Raw genomic sequence first — 15,351 nt, 5'->3', positions numbered from 1 at the left:
CAAGAATTGCTCGTTTAAAGATATAAGATACAAAAAGATAAATGTATCGAAATTTAAGCGTAGATTTAATTCAACTATATATTACTGTAATTTTTATGATGACGATACCTATATAAATTTTCCGCCCGTGCCATTCGAAAAGGAATATATATAGCTCCTAGAAATTATCCGCCTATTTTCTGTTTCCTGAATTCCTGGTAAAAACTAAGCTGTCTTTTTCTAATCTCTAACCATTTTAGCAATTACAAAGTTTTATCTCAATCGGTTTAGCGGTTGAGCGTGAAGAAGAGACAGATACATAGACAGATATACTTTCGCATTTATAATATAAATGAGTTTTATTTGTATAGATATTAATTATACTCTGTTTTATATCGAACATCCACGGCAGCCAATTGCACAATAATCTTCTTATATATAAAATTCTCGTGTCACAATGTTAGTCTCTATACTCCTCCGAAACGGCTTGACCGATTCCTCTGAACTTTGGTAAGCATATTGGGTAGGTCTGAGAATCGGCTAACATCTATTTTTCATACCACTAAACGATAAGAGTAAGGCAGAACAGCGTTTGCCGGGTGCAGCTAGTATTATATAAAACATTAAAGACTTTTAAAGGATTTTAAACGCCATTTATCAAACACAAAAAGACTATATTCAAACACGAAGCAGCTCTGATGAAATTTATCTCTATCATTTAAATTATTCAGTTATTACATAATTATATTTCTTACATTTTAGCAGAGGTATTATTTAATAGACAGCGGACCGAGCTGGTGGTTCGCCTGATGGTAAGCGGTAATCACTGCACCACCGCATAGGTTCGCTGCAAATGCGTTGCTTGCAAACTCAAAGATCATTTGACTTTATTTAGGTACGTGATATATTCATTTGTTGTACTAACATTTATGAATATACTAGCTGCGCCCCGCGGTTTCACCCACGTTAAGTCCGTATCCGCAAGAAAATCAGGATAAAAAGTTGCCTATATGTTATTCCACTTGTCCAGCTATCTATGTACCAAATTTTATTGCAATCGGTTCAGTAGTTTTTGCGTGAAAGAGCAACAAACACACACAAATCCTTACAAACTTTCGCATTTTTAATATAAGTAGGAAGTAAGATTTATTAATTAAATCACAGTACAATAACATACAGAAAAGAAATAAAAAATGTAGTATAATTGTAAAACAATTTATTATTTATTAACCAACAATTTAAAAATAACTAATAAACGGGTAATCCATTACAGCCTAGACTTGGTGCTAAACCGAGAGCTGGATTTCCGTATCCATTCGCATACGCAGCATTGGCAAGCGCTGCAGAGTTGGCAAGTGTCGCAGGGTTGGCAACCATAGGTTCGTTTATACCTTCGCTTACCATGCCAACATTGCCATTACCACATCCATAAGCAACTGCACCAGCTCCCATTGCTGCCAACGGGCCTTCCACAGAAACCACACCGAGGAATGGCAGTTGGCCGGTAACAGATAATGGACCTTCCACTGCCATGTTATCTGACTGTACGGTGATGCCAGTGGGCGAGATAGGAGATGACGTCATGACTCGTAAGCCACCGCCTCGTGATGCCGCTAAATCGGCTAGCGATAAACCATACGTGATTCCGGGAATGCCAGTGACGATCGGTAATTCGGCTTCAAATGGAATAGGACTGGCAGGTGTATATGCCAAGGGGTTGGCAAATGCGTTTTGGTACATATTTGATGGATAACCATAACCAGCATATGGCGCGTAGGCCATGGCATTGGCATTTATGGCAGCCGCTTCTGCAGCTGCTGCGGTATTGGCAACTGCGTTATTGCAAGCTAGAGCGTTGCCAAGGCTGGCAATGTTATAAACACTGCCTATACTTTGACCGGCGATCATCTGGAAATAATAAAAAGTTATGAATATTTATAACTACAATTTTCGTCATTTGTATAAGCATACATAACATAAACTCTCTTATTATTAATATTTTTTTCACAAAATATAATATTGTACCTGTATTAACATCGCCGAAATAAAAATAAATAAACTCCTTGGCAACATTTTTAAATGAAAATTTCACGAAGAATGCTTTCTGTAAACAATTCACCCTTATATATAGTTTACCAATTAATTTATTTAATTACCAATACAAATACGCATAAGACATTTTGCAATTGTTATCGTTTTTTTACAAAAGACTATCGACAAAGACATACATATTACGTATAATTTTTACATCATTTATGTCGTAAAACAATTAAATAATTATGTTAATTAGTTCAAACTTTTTTTATCAGCTTTTCTTTTTAATTTGAAATTCGAATTTTAAAAATGACAGCTGCTTTTACATTTGTTTTTTTTTTCTACTTATTACGTTCTATTACACAGGTTACTTTTAACATAAGCGTTATTATAAAAATAGGTCAATACGTTACTTAATTTGACGTAAGTATTGGTAATCACATAACCTACAATCATTCATGATACATTTATACAGTCCCTTGAATACATAACCAAAAAGTCAGGCTTATATATCATTCACAACGAAATTATATTACCTCCCGAAAATGGCCCGAGTTCACGGCTTGGTTTTGTCGTGCCCAGATACCCAGATACATATTTGCAACACATCCAACGATATAATATTCTAAACATGAAGTATTCTTTCACACTGGTCTAGATATTTTAGCTAAAGTCTTAATAGATAGATAGCTTGGGAAGCAAAATTTGGCGCCCAAGACCGAAAGAGGAGAAGAAAATTTGTGTCGTGAGGTGGGATCGTGGATGCAATTCATTCTGCATCTAATCCTCACCATGATAAGGCAAAAGACGCCAACTTCACCTACTAGACCTACGTCATCAATTATTTTCAATCAATCGAATTATTTTCTCTCCCCGTGACAACGCGCGCCTTAGTGTTCGAAACGTTGGGTTAATAATATAATGAATAAATCGCGTTTAAAATCCGTTAAAAGTTATTAATTTCTGATTTTTTTTCTATTTTCAAAACCTCTTAATATATATAAATTTAGTAATAAACGTAACACGTACATTTATTTCTTTTCTCTTACTGGCACAGATAATTAATTGAAACTAGTTGAACAAAAATTTGAGTAACAAATAACGTTACATCTGTAAATACTAGATGGTCTATGGTATGGTTTTGTTTTAGCTCTAGGTATCGTTGGACGTACCAGACTAGAATAAAGTAAAGTCCCGTGATCTTAGTGGGCATATGGTATATATCTGTTTTATTAATCGATTTTCTTTATGGGCAGACCTAGATCAGCTTCTGAGTCCTGCCCGGCTGAAACTTTTTTCTGTAAGTCCTCACCGGGAGTCAAACCCAAGATCCCCCAGGAAAACCCGCAGCGTACTCGCGTGGCCGCCGGGTAAAATATGACTTATGTGCTAATCCGTCTAGATACCAAATTCCATACAGATACAGGCCGTTCATCCATCCATCCATACTTACAAACTTTCGCGTTTATAATATTAGTAAACACGACAGTTCGTAATAAACTAAGAATACAATGGCATAATTTCATTGCACGTATTATTATATCCAATCATAATATCTATGTACTTATTATAAACAGAGATGTAATAAAATAACCAGGTTGCGTAGTTTGCAGCGTTAGATTTTATTTTCTTTATTTTATGTATACGAAAAAAAATGTGAATTAATAAAAATCATCATCATCAGCAGCCCATGTATGTTCCCACTGCTAGGACACAGGTTCAGGCCATAATCCACGCTGGCCAAGTGCGGGTTGGCAGATGTCACATGTCGTCGAACTTTTGATACTTGGACATGCCGATTTCCTCACGATGTTTTCCTTCACAGATTTGAGCGTGTATATAAACATCAATAAGTAGAAATAGTATCAATTAAATTATTATAAGCCGGCGTTTCTAATAAACGAAGGTGGTGTCAATTGGACGGTTTTTTGTTGTTTTTTTACTCGAAAATTCCATGGCTTTGTAAAATGATAATACCAATTTATAAATGGATACTCTTATTGATTAGATCGACATTGTTAATGGGGAAGTTGATTTAAGTCCAATGAGGGTTGATAAGGACAACAATCTATTTCTGATCTTTGAACCGACTTCAAAAAAGTGTGTTCTCAATTCGACTGTACTTCTTCTGTGTTTTTGCCTCATGACGTTTTCTGGGTGGACCGATTTTGATGATTCATTTTATATTCATAAGATTTTACTTGTCATGTGATCCCATTTGAATTTCGTTTAAATCTAACAAATGTGATTATGTTTTAGATTTTTAGAACTATTGTCATACTTTAGTTATTACTTTAGGTATTGTCAGGTTTTTATTTGTAGTGTATTTTTTACAACAACGCATAACTATGAGATTCAAGCGTTCGGTTTGGCTAAAAAAAACACGACAGACGCATTATGACAATCACAGACAAACTACAGTACATTATACTACTCTGGATCACATAGCGTCGTTCGTGTCGTGTATAACATGCTATTCAACCTCCATGCATTGCAGCAACAGTATTATGTTATCTGTGGTACCAATGAAAAAAAGCCATGACGCTTCTGTTATTTTTATTTACCATTCTGTTCTGGTTTACCATAATGTTGGTAATACCTTCGCAAAAATACAGAACAACAATAATTGTGTCCGCGGTCCAAGTCTGCTAGTTTAGGAAAATGACTCAATATCACGATTTAATTGACAGTCCCTTACAATACAATTATCATTGTAACAAAATTTTTAGTGAGGAATAACTAAATTTAGTTATAGCTGTGGTGTCTCGTTGGTACAATTCTCAGTGTTGCCAGCGAAAATGGCCCATGACACAAGCATCCCGTGGCTATTTAGTTGGGATTCGATTGGATTCGATTTAAATGGAACACCTCACATAAATCGCAGTATCAAACCTCTCAAATCATTCTCGCACAAACCAATTGAGACAGTACTGTAGCATTTTTAAGTAAGCAGACTTGGAGCACTGCGTAGACCCCGTTACGGGGCTTAATATAACATGGTTGTTAAGGTTCCTGACAAGATGATTACTTAGTCGAAATTTATTTAAATACTACTGTAGATTAGACTAGTTGAGACTTAGCCTTAGTTTATGAATGCCTTAGAAACATTCACATGTACTTTGACATGTAAAAATGCTTATTATTTTATATCAGCAATTGCTATCAGTAAGAGTAACACAATACTATTAAGAATATATTGACAATAAAAATAGAGACAAAGACTTACCGGCGTCATCTAAGTCTTTAATATTGTAGTGTCATTTTTTAATTCTATTTAATTTTTTTTAACGTTGTGTACAATTTACAAAACTGGTTTGTTTCTATATCACTTTGATATGTTCTTGTACATTTTTATACAATGACATCATATTCCTAACATAGGTATGTTTTTAAGTATGAAAAAAGGATTACCTAGAATTACAATTAAATCACCATATAAATATTCAATTCATTTATTACAAGTGCGATATCACATCTTAGATTCTGCCGCAACCGCATCCACGGTTAATGCCATTGAAACCATAGGCGGAGGAGAGGGCGGCACCAGCGAGGGGACCAGCGAGGGGACCAGCGAGGGGACCAGCGAGGGGACCAGCGAAGGGAGCACCATAAGCACCAGCACCGTAGGCACCGTACGCGCCAGCGTAAGCACCAGGGTAAGCCGCACCAGCCAAGTCCTCGCTCAGGATACCAACATTGCCGTTTCCGCAGTTGTAAGCAACGCCACCAGCACCAGCAGTTGGCAGAGCACCTTCCAATCCAACGGTTCCCAAGAACGGGATCTCACCGGCAACTGCGAGGGGACCTTCGAACGCGTTCTCAGAAAGCAGGGAGACACCGTTGGGCGCGATTGGGGAAGCGCTGGTGACGGCGAGGCCTCCACCGTTTGAGGCTGCCATGTTAGCTGGGGCATAGCCGTAACCGTATCTGGCTTCAGCGAGGGCAGCGTTTTCCCAAGAGGCCTCAGCGGCACGCATGCGGGCACCAGCTGCTCCCCACTCACCGCATGGCAGGCTCATCTCAGCCCATGGTGCGTTCCAACTTTCGCAAGGTGCTGGCCAGCCGTAACCCTCAGCGTAAGCGTTGTATGATCCCATACATTGCTGGCTGGAGATAGCCTGAAATAAAGAAAGATTTATTATTAGATGAAAAACATAATCCACAGAATATTTTTATCTATACTTCAAATCTGACTGAAATTGAATATTACTCGTTATTATGAAGGTCCAAAGTAGAGAAGCAATACGTGATAATTAAAAACAATGTAACTTTTATCTTCGAATTGTAAAAGACTGTAGGTCAGGTACGTTTATTGTTAGTAATCTGTTATCTTGTTGCCATAGTGACCACATTCTTAATTCTTGTGAAGTTTGGTTTTAAAGGCTTGGAAGATTGCTTTAAAAAAAACCAATGAATTCTTAGTAGTTATATTCACCTCAAGTTAAATTTTGGTGATTAAGATTTAAGGCATAGTTTCATGTATCGGACCCTTTTTGACCAACTTCAATCGAATATATTTAATTCAACTTTTTACGCTTATCAAGGGTCGGTGACAATACAATCATTTTATGAGTATATTTTATCCTGCCTAGGATAATCAGGATTATACAATTTCTTTACGTATATTTGCATAATAAGAGACAATTTAATTGATACTGTCATAAAAGCAAGTTAAACCTTTTTGAACTATGTTTATTATTAATTTAATTTTCCGTTTTTGGATATTTAAAAATATAACTTAGAAAATGCAAATGCTATGAAATCTCACCTGGATGAGCAACGCTTGAGCGCACAAAAGAACGATTTTGAAGGACATATTGTTGTTTATTCGACTGGAAAGTGAATGATTTTCGAATGAAAAATAATACCTTTTATACACACAAATTACTTAATTGAATGGTGTAATGTTTTGATAGTTTATTTTAAAATTAAAACATAAATATTTAACCTTGTTATGTAACGTTTTGATAAAGTTCATTAGGACACTCAGGTATATAATGTGTTATAGTTTTTAAAACATCCATTGAGTTTATTGATCGTATACAAACATGTCTCCTCTCGCCTTTGTATTGCTCTGCATCCAAGCTTGCCTGGTCCAGGTAAATAAAAAATATAAGTTAAACTTTAAAAAACTAATTCTTAATTTGAATATATCTGCTACATTCTTAAAAAGAAATAATATATTATAATAGTTTAAAAAAACTAAAAAACACGCTTTTATCATATTTTGCAAATTGAAAAATGGAATAATTTTATCAAATTAGTGTATTGTCATCGGTCCTCAATAAATCTACAAAGATTGAACGAAATCTGGCCGTTTAAAGTGGGTCAAAATCGCGCCCAAAGAAGTCGGTTACAAACAAACATACAGGTGAAGCTAATAAAAAGCGTCTAAAAACAGTGCATTTTCCAATATTTTAATTGGCATTCTAAAGATTTTCAAAAAGTTTATATTGCATACATATTCTCACTATCATTATCATGAGACGTTGTATTAACATATCGATACAAACTTACAGTGAAGTCATCTCAGCAATTTAATTATAAGAACGTGATATTTCGCTTCTTTCTCGATATTATTATTCATATCTATTTCATGCATTTTTTAAAATCGTAGATAAGAAACTCAGTCATTGTTATATGGGTGTTGGATGACCTGTAGGTATTAATTGATCCTCAGAATATTTTCATTTAGATAACTAAATTTAATTTGTTAGATGTTAAAAAGTTATTTAAAATAAACTCTGCTCTCTGAAATAGTAAAATTTGTTATAAAATTTGACTCATGTTTCTTTGTATATGTTTATCATGACGCAAACATTTTAAGCGCTTAACTTCTTTATAAGCTTTTTGAAATTGTTGTTTTTTTAGAATGCATTGGCAAGCTGCGGCTGCGCTGGCGCCGGTCTGGGCTACGGCATCGGCCCCGGTCCCTACCTCCCCGCGGGCCCATACTCCGCCCCAATTCTGGAAGCTCCATACGGCGCCTTCCCCGGTCCCTATGCTGGCCCCTACGGTCCCCTAGCTGGTGCAATTGCCGGTCCATTCGCTGGTCCCTTCGAAGGCCTCGCTGGAGCGTATGGCGGTGAAGGCATTGGTGACGTAACTGTGTTCGGAGAGATGCCAGTGGCCGGTACCACCCTGGTCAACGGTCAAGTTCCAATCCTCGGTGCCGTGCGCTTCGCGGGAGACCTGCCAGCTGGTGGTGTGGTCTCCATCGCTGGTAGCTGCGGATGCGGCTGCGGTAGCCCATACGTTTACTAGATGGTGTAATAAAGACTGGTCAATGTAATTTTGTTTTGATTGCCAATCCTTTTAATATTATGAAGTAAATATACCAGAATATAAGACTATTAGGAACTCAATTACTCATAAACTACTAAATAATACTTATAAGACAGGATTTGAATTAAGGACTCTTGCTCTTACGATGAAAACACCCACATATATGCCATAATCTATCGGCCCAGTAGTTTTTACTTTAGAATCATATAAAATTAATAAAGTTTTGCACACTGGTTATAAACTGTGAAATGACAACAAAATAATGCGTGGTAATCAAAAATGAACTTTAATTTCATAGATTTCAACGTCACTACTCTATTAACCTGAATAAGGTCCGTTTGCTTTGAATGTTTAATATTCTATATAAATGTTGTCAAATTCTCATAATATGACTCTCAGCTAATATATTGTTCGTTTACTTTGCTTTAGTCTGATTTAATGACCACTTTTAATCAAATATCAATTTTCTAAAGAACATTAAAGTCCTTATTAGTATAGATGTTTTTCAGTGTAAGTTGTATTCAGAAAATTTAGGCGAATAGAGGAATTTTTTGAAAAATATGAACCCGATATGTGATGAAATAATCTAACTAAAATTGTAGGTTCAATACCAAGCATTTTATATTGGTAATTATTCAACGATGGTATAAATTACAAATCAAGTCGCCTACATTTTACCGTTAGCAATAATGGTAATTTGATTATTGCCTGTGTAAAACATACAGATAGTTAATTGATTTAATAAAAGAACAATATCATAATAATATCCAACAGTCTATAGTACCTTTATATATGAAAAGGACTATTTAAAATTAATTTCAGCTATGCATTCTACTATCCTATCCTAGTAATATTATAAATGCGAAAGTTTGTAAGGATGTGTGTATGTTTGTTACTCTTTAAATTTGGTACGTAGATAGCTGGACAACTCGAATAACACAGAGACAACAATTTTTAATCCCGATGTTCCTACGGGATACAGACTTAAGCAGGTGAAACCGCGGGGCGCAGCTAGTGAATCATAAAAACGTCAATCAATGCTGAATATATTTATTGTTCAAGACATGGCCATTTTATAGAAATACGTAATTCGGTCGTAATTAAAGAATTTACAAACAGCCGCATCCATGAACATAGCTACGATAGGGATATGTATATCCTGAGTAAATTGGTTGAACCGCGGATGACATTTGCGATACTCCATATTGATGTCCAGATGATGGTGATGAACTTCCAGACGCACCAGAAGACGATGAAGAAGAAGCAGACGAAGTTGATGCACTTGTAGCCGCTCCAGAAGTAGAAGAAGATGATGCCGCTGCAGATGATGCTGCTGTAGATGATGCTTCTGTAGATGATGCTACTGCAGCCGATGCTGCAGTAGCTGATGCAGCTGTAGATGTTATTCCAGCAGATGTTGCACCGCTAGATGTTGCTGCAGCACTTGCAGCTGCAGATGACGATCCTTGAGATGATTCATGTGATGAATGTGATGAATGTGATGATGAACCATGCGATCCATGTGCATTTTGTCCTGCAGGAGCTAGACCGTAGTATTCGCTGATAATACCAACGTTACCTCCACATTTATTATAGTCAACCATACCTTGACCAGACGATGGTAATGCTGCTTCGAACCCTACAGCACCCAAGAAAGGTAGTTCACCAACAATGGACAGAGGACCTTCTATGGTATTCTCTGATGTTATGGTCAAGGTTGTTGGTGACATAGGCGATGAACTGGTGACGGTAAAGTAATTCGGTGAAGAAGCGGCTAAGGAGTTGATGGTGACTGGTTTGTAGTCGAAGCTGGTGCAGTCACACGGTCGAGGTGGGTAGCTAATGAGGTTGGGATAACCAATGCATTGGCTGGTTATGACCTGAAAGAAAATTAATTACATAGTATTTTCTTGTTTTGATTTCACGCGAGTATTATACATTTAGAAATTAAAAACTTTTTAACGGATTTTAGACGCGATTTATTCATTATGGAGACGGTGTGTTTCCCCGTGACCACGCTCGCTGTAAAGTGTTCGAAACTTCGTGTTAATAATTAATATAATGAATAAAACGCGTTTAAAATCCGTTAAAAAGTTTTTAATTTCTAAATTAATTATAATTAATCTCTATATATAAAATTCTCGTGTCACAATGTTAGTTACGATACTCTTTCGAAACGGCTGTACCGATTCTTATAAAAATTTGTGTACATATCAGGTAGGTCTGAGAATCGGACAACATCCATTTTTTATACCCCTAAGAGTAAGGCAGAACAGCGTTTGTGGGGTCAGCTAGCAGTAATATGACTAATTTGGAGAAAAAGCTCATTATAATATCCCACTAATCCCACTAATATTATAAATGCGAAAGTTTGTAAGGATGTGTGTGTGTTTGTTGCTCTTTCACGCAAAATCTGCTGAACCGATAGCAATTAAATTTGGCACGTAGACAGCTGGGCAACTGGAATAACATATAGGCAACTATTTATCCCGATATTCCTACGGGATACGGACTTACGCGGGTGAAACCGCGGGGCGCAGCTAGTACGATATAAATAAATATACGAGTAGAATTAATTAACTTTGTTATTTGATATACAAGTCAAATTTGTACAAGCGTATAAAAAGTTATTATTTTGTGAAAGCAAATTCTGAATGTAGCTCTTACCGAGATCTTTTGTATAAGATGAATAATCATTATATCATAATTACATGGATAAATTGTTTTAAATAAAGGGTAAAATTCAACCCTACCAAATTTGGAGGTCGTTTCCTTTGGAGTATGAATTAATAAAGCTAATAAAAGCGTGTTGAAATGTATCCCTATTTCTCTTGGTCATGCCATCACGCGTGAACGGCTGGACCGATTTCAAAAATTCTTTCACCATTAGAAAGCAATTACACTGATATTTCATTACATAGGTTATATGTGTACCACGGGTGAAACCGGGGCGAACAGCTAGTCACTTATAATTTTATTAACGGTTCATTAGCTTACCAACTCCAACATTTTTAGAAAAGTTTTTTTGTTAAATTTGGTCCATGATTTGAAGAAATCTTGCATAGATACCCACAGCCCTACTAAAATCCCACTGCGTTGTAATCCAAAATATGATCCATTCAATATCATGTATATTTATTATCATTATATCAGGGTAATAGTCCGTATAATAACACATTTACTAAATCCTTACAATGTATAGGGAAATCAAAGTTGACAATGTAATAAAATATATATTATATACTCCTTCATGAAGAATAATAAACTAGAATAATAATATCTTGAAAAGAATGAGAAAATTGCTTGGTCTTTGTAACAATTTTAATTAAAAGCAATTTTTCATTTAGTAATATATATTGTATTATATTGAATTTATTTTCAACTGTCTTTATTTTACCAACACGTGAGCCTCTTTATATAGGAATATGATGTTTTTATTATTTAAAACAAAGTTTTATAATTCTACAGGATAGGCACGTGTATTGATACAGGAATCTTCTAAGAGATACATTCTACTAATATTATAAATGCGAAAGTTTGTAAGGACGTGCGTGTGTTTGTTGCTCTTTCACGCAAAAACTACTGAACTGATTGCAATGAAATTTGGTACGTAGAGAGCTGGATAACTGGAATATCATATAGGCAACTTTTTATCTCGATATTTCTACAGGATACGGACGCTTACGCGGGTGAAACCGCGGGGCGCAGCTAGTGTAAGATATACGTAAAAGGTCCCTTATGGTCTTTCTATAACAATGTCACATATACATATACTATGTTAATACTCTTATAGCTTATACGAATACATATTGAGAGTAAATAAAAATGACATTTACCTGCACTAAAACAGCTTGAAACAAGATTATCACTTTGTACATCTTTCTATTGGTTGAGTGTGTTGAATATAGGAGTTATTTCGCTATGCCAAAACTGTGCGAAATAACGTATTTATATGTTTTTAAAATTATGTTATCTTGTAAATTGGCACATGCGAAATTGTACGTGTTATATCGTTTTATACGACGGTTCATTGGTTGTGTACTAAAGTGGTTTCGGGTTCGAAGCCAGAACAACATTATGAAATAAATTTTATTTTTATCTCCTGATACAATTTCATACGACTAAATTGTTAAGTCTACAAACAAATCTAGATATATTGTGTACAATTTGAATATTTTCTCTAACCAGAAGAATCATATTTGTTTAATATATACCTTAATTGTATGTGTGAGTGAATTAAGAATAAAAAGGGACAAACATATCTGTAGATTCTTAACATCTATCAAATGAAAACAACAGAATTTAAACCATTAGCATTAAAGATTTTATAAATACGTAGATTAATAATGTATACAGTGGAACAAGTCGTCCCCCTATTCGAAATCGGTTAGACATAATATAAATTAACTAGCTGCGCCCCGCGGTTCCATCCGCGTAAGTCCGTACCTATTCCGTAGGAATATCGCGATAAAACGTTGCTTATATATATAGTTGTTGCTGTACCAGTTGTCCACCTATCTACGTACCAAATTTATTGCAATCGGTTCAGTAGTTTTTGCGTGAAAGAGCAACAAACACACGCATATCCTTACAAACATTCGCATTTATAATATTAGTAGGATTATGATATAATTCACATGGGAATCAGCAGTTTCAATGCGGTATAAAGCCTTTTACCATTCTCTAGATTGGGAACTGTCTCCAAAAACAGATATCATAGCAGTGAGCAAGAAAAGCAAACATACACACTTTCCCTTTCATATATTATTAGCTAACACCCCGGCTTCACCCATTGTATGATGTTTCTCCGTAAGAACCTTCCTTTTGCCTTAACAATAACCTTTAAAAAATTGCCGAATCGGCCGACATCTCGAGTTCTTGAGCTATACACTTTTTTCGCATTCGGCGATTCATTTCACATAAATAGATTAAAGTACATTGATTTATACAATAATCATACCTATTCTCTATGGTACTAACTCCACCCAATTATAATAAAATGTCAAATCATAATTAATAAATGACGTGGCAACACAAGAGCCGAAGCGTCACTTCTGTCGCATGACGTATTGAAACACCCACAGGAATATTTATAACTAGACAGCCGTCCCGACTAAGTCAGGACATAAAGATTCCTGTTTTATTCCAAGGGAACATTTAATCGGGATAAAACCCATCACCCGCGTCAGCTCATAACCTGTCTGTATACCAAATTTCATCAGAATCCGTTGTAGTATCAGCGTTTGACGGATAAACATCCAAACAAACTATCACATTTATAATATTAATCTGATGCTATTCTGATTAAAGCATTCTTGAGAGCAATTTAATGTAATTTCAACTAAATATATTATGATTTATTTGTATGTTTTTTATGTCTCACTCAGGCGTGGCCTGATGGGGACGGAGGACACAAGGGATATGATCTACTCAATCGTAATTAACAAATTGAATAATTTTCTTAAAGTATACACAATTAAAACGTATTGTTTTTTATTAATGATATCACAGATAACATAAAGCTATACTAGTATATAACGGTGGTAATATTTCAGTCTCATAAGACTTAAATACTTCAATCGATGCGCAAATTAAAGAAGAATACTTGAATTTATTGTAAAATGCGCGAAATAAAATTAAACTTTATACAACAAAGTCTAATTTATCAACGCCAAATACTGTATCCATTTATATAAAAATTAATCCCCATTTCCCTTGTGTCTCTGAGGTGAGTCATAATCAAGTATAATTTACATACAAACATACATGTGACGGAAAAAAAAGCGTTTTAAAAATTCCATTGCTGTATACACAATGCGCCAAGATATCTATGTTACAAATAAATCAATATACACCTAAAAAAATGATTTTAACAATTATTTTCCCATAACAAAGCTATACCAGTCTTAGCTTGCTAGTCGAAGCTGGGGCAAATAGCTGGTATCAATAGCATATCAATAGCTTATCAACTAGCATACCCGGCTACGTGTGTGAGTAATAATTTAAAATATTAAGATTATAAATTATTGCGATAATTAATCGAAATAAAAACTATCCTATATCTTAAGTTGGACCGAATTACACATAAAATGCCAACACTATTGGTTGAGTTGGTGAAGAGTTCATTGGGAACATACATTATGACACTGGATTTTTATATAGCTGCGCCCCGCGGTTTCACCCGCATAAGTCCGTATCCCGTAGGAATCTCGGAATGAAAATTTGCCTATATGTTATTCCAATTGTCGAGCTGTCTACGTACCAAATTTCATTGTATTCGATTCAGTAGTTTTTGTGTGAAAGAGCAACAAACACACACACATGTTTACAAACTTTGGCATTTATAAAATTAGTAGGATAGGATAGGAAGATATAGACTTATGCCTACGAATATTATTTGATCGTATCAATATGTGTTAAGTATCGCATTGCAATCTTTAAGTAATTAATTAACCAATTTCTACAAGCTCACGTTTTCTGCTTTACTCAATAATGCAATATATCTATGCAAAAATTATTATAAATATGTATACAATTTAATCAAAGCCATTCTGAAAGATTTGTCAGCAAAATGCGTTATTCAATTGTTATCGTGTTTGCGTTTTGTTTATTGAAGGTGGGTGTTTAATTGATCTTTATATTTAATTCAAATTCAAATTCAAATTCAATTTGTATTTATTCGTAAGAATGTAGTGACTAATTATAGATTTTTATTACGATACTAGCTGCGCACCGCGGTTTCACCCGCGTAAGTCCGTATCCCGTAGGTATATCGGGATATAAAGTTGAATATATGTTATTCCAGTTGTCCGGCTATCTACGTAGCAAATTTCATTGCAATCGGTTCAGCAGTTTATGTGTGAATGAGTAACAAACATACACACATTCTTACAAACTTTCGCATTTATAATATTAATAGGATTATTAGAATTAGCAGAATTCAAACTAGTATAATATCTTTGTGTTATCTAATTATAGGATAGTCTATAGATATTGCAAATTACATCACAATCAATTCAGTAGATTAGCATATAATGCATAATTTTACAACCG

The 15,351-nt window shown here is 35.2% G+C and overlaps 4 protein-coding genes across 4 annotated transcripts; 1 reads left to right on the top strand and 3 right to left on the bottom strand.

Moving 5' to 3' along the window:
* Window positions 1–1,227: 1,227 nt before the first annotated feature.
* Window positions 1,228–2,609, bottom strand: LOC119836351 (chorion class CB protein PC404-like). Its single transcript, XM_038361654.1, has 2 exons — window positions 2,550–2,609; window positions 1,228–1,887 (listed from the first exon to the last, which is right to left on the bottom strand). Exons 1-2 carry the CDS (start codon window positions 2,607–2,609, stop codon window positions 1,228–1,230), a joined length of 720 nt encoding a protein of 239 aa, XP_038217582.1.
* A 2,880-nt stretch (window positions 2,610–5,489) lies between these two features.
* LOC119836350 (chorion class B protein PC10-like) lies at window positions 5,490–6,829 on the bottom strand. Its single transcript, XM_038361653.1, has 2 exons — window positions 6,782–6,829; window positions 5,490–6,131 (listed from the first exon to the last, which is right to left on the bottom strand). Exons 1-2 carry the CDS (start codon window positions 6,827–6,829, stop codon window positions 5,490–5,492), a joined length of 690 nt encoding a protein of 229 aa, XP_038217581.1.
* Window positions 6,830–7,061: 232 nt separating this feature from the next.
* Window positions 7,062–8,277, top strand: LOC119836349 (chorion class CA protein ERA.1-like). Its single transcript, XM_038361652.1, has 2 exons — window positions 7,062–7,112; window positions 7,885–8,277. Exons 1-2 carry the CDS (start codon window positions 7,062–7,064, stop codon window positions 8,275–8,277), a joined length of 444 nt encoding a protein of 147 aa, XP_038217580.1.
* A 688-nt stretch (window positions 8,278–8,965) lies between these two features.
* Window positions 8,966–11,307, bottom strand: LOC119836348 (uncharacterized protein DDB_G0271670-like). The gene is made up of 3 exons (XM_038361651.1): window positions 11,296–11,307; window positions 9,542–10,178; window positions 8,966–9,006 (listed from the first exon to the last, which is right to left on the bottom strand). Exons 1-3 carry the CDS (start codon window positions 11,305–11,307, stop codon window positions 8,966–8,968), a joined length of 690 nt encoding a protein of 229 aa, XP_038217579.1.
* Window positions 11,308–15,351: the final 4,044 nt, after the last annotated feature.

This window comes from Zerene cesonia, chromosome 24 (genome assembly GCF_012273895.1).
Source record: "Zerene cesonia ecotype Mississippi chromosome 24, Zerene_cesonia_1.1, whole genome shotgun sequence".
NCBI lineage: Eukaryota > Metazoa > Arthropoda > Insecta > Lepidoptera > Pieridae > Zerene > Zerene cesonia.
Note: the sequence above shows the minus strand (reverse complement) of the source record. Positions and strands in the feature narration are given on the sequence as shown.

Bases quoted from the DNA above. Each gene is read 5' to 3' on its own strand.
- LOC119836351 (XM_038361654.1), bottom strand. From the start codon at position 2,609: ATGTATCTGGGTATCTGGGCACGACAAAACCAAGCCGTGAACTCGGGC. The intron at 1,888-2,549 runs GTAATATAATTT...TATTATTTCCAG, and splicing joins ACTCGGGCCATTTTCGGGAG to ATGATCGCCGGTCAAAGTAT.
- LOC119836348 (XM_038361651.1), bottom strand. The intron at 9,007-9,541 runs GTGCGTCTGGAA...TGTTTTACACAG, and splicing joins TTCTTCTTCATCGTCTTCTG to GCAATAATCAAATTACCATT.
- LOC119836350 (XM_038361653.1), bottom strand. From the start codon at position 6,829: ATGTCCTTCAAAATCGTTCTTTTGTGCGCTCAAGCGTTGCTCATCCAG. The intron at 6,132-6,781 runs GTGAGATTTCAT...TCTTTATTTCAG, and splicing joins CTCAAGCGTTGCTCATCCAG to GCTATCTCCAGCCAGCAATG.
- LOC119836349 (XM_038361652.1), top strand. From the start codon at position 7,062: ATGTCTCCTCTCGCCTTTGTATTGCTCTGCATCCAAGCTTGCCTGGTC. The intron at 7,113-7,884 runs GTAAATAAAAAA...TTGTTTTTTTAG, and splicing joins TCCAAGCTTGCCTGGTCCAG to AATGCATTGGCAAGCTGCGG.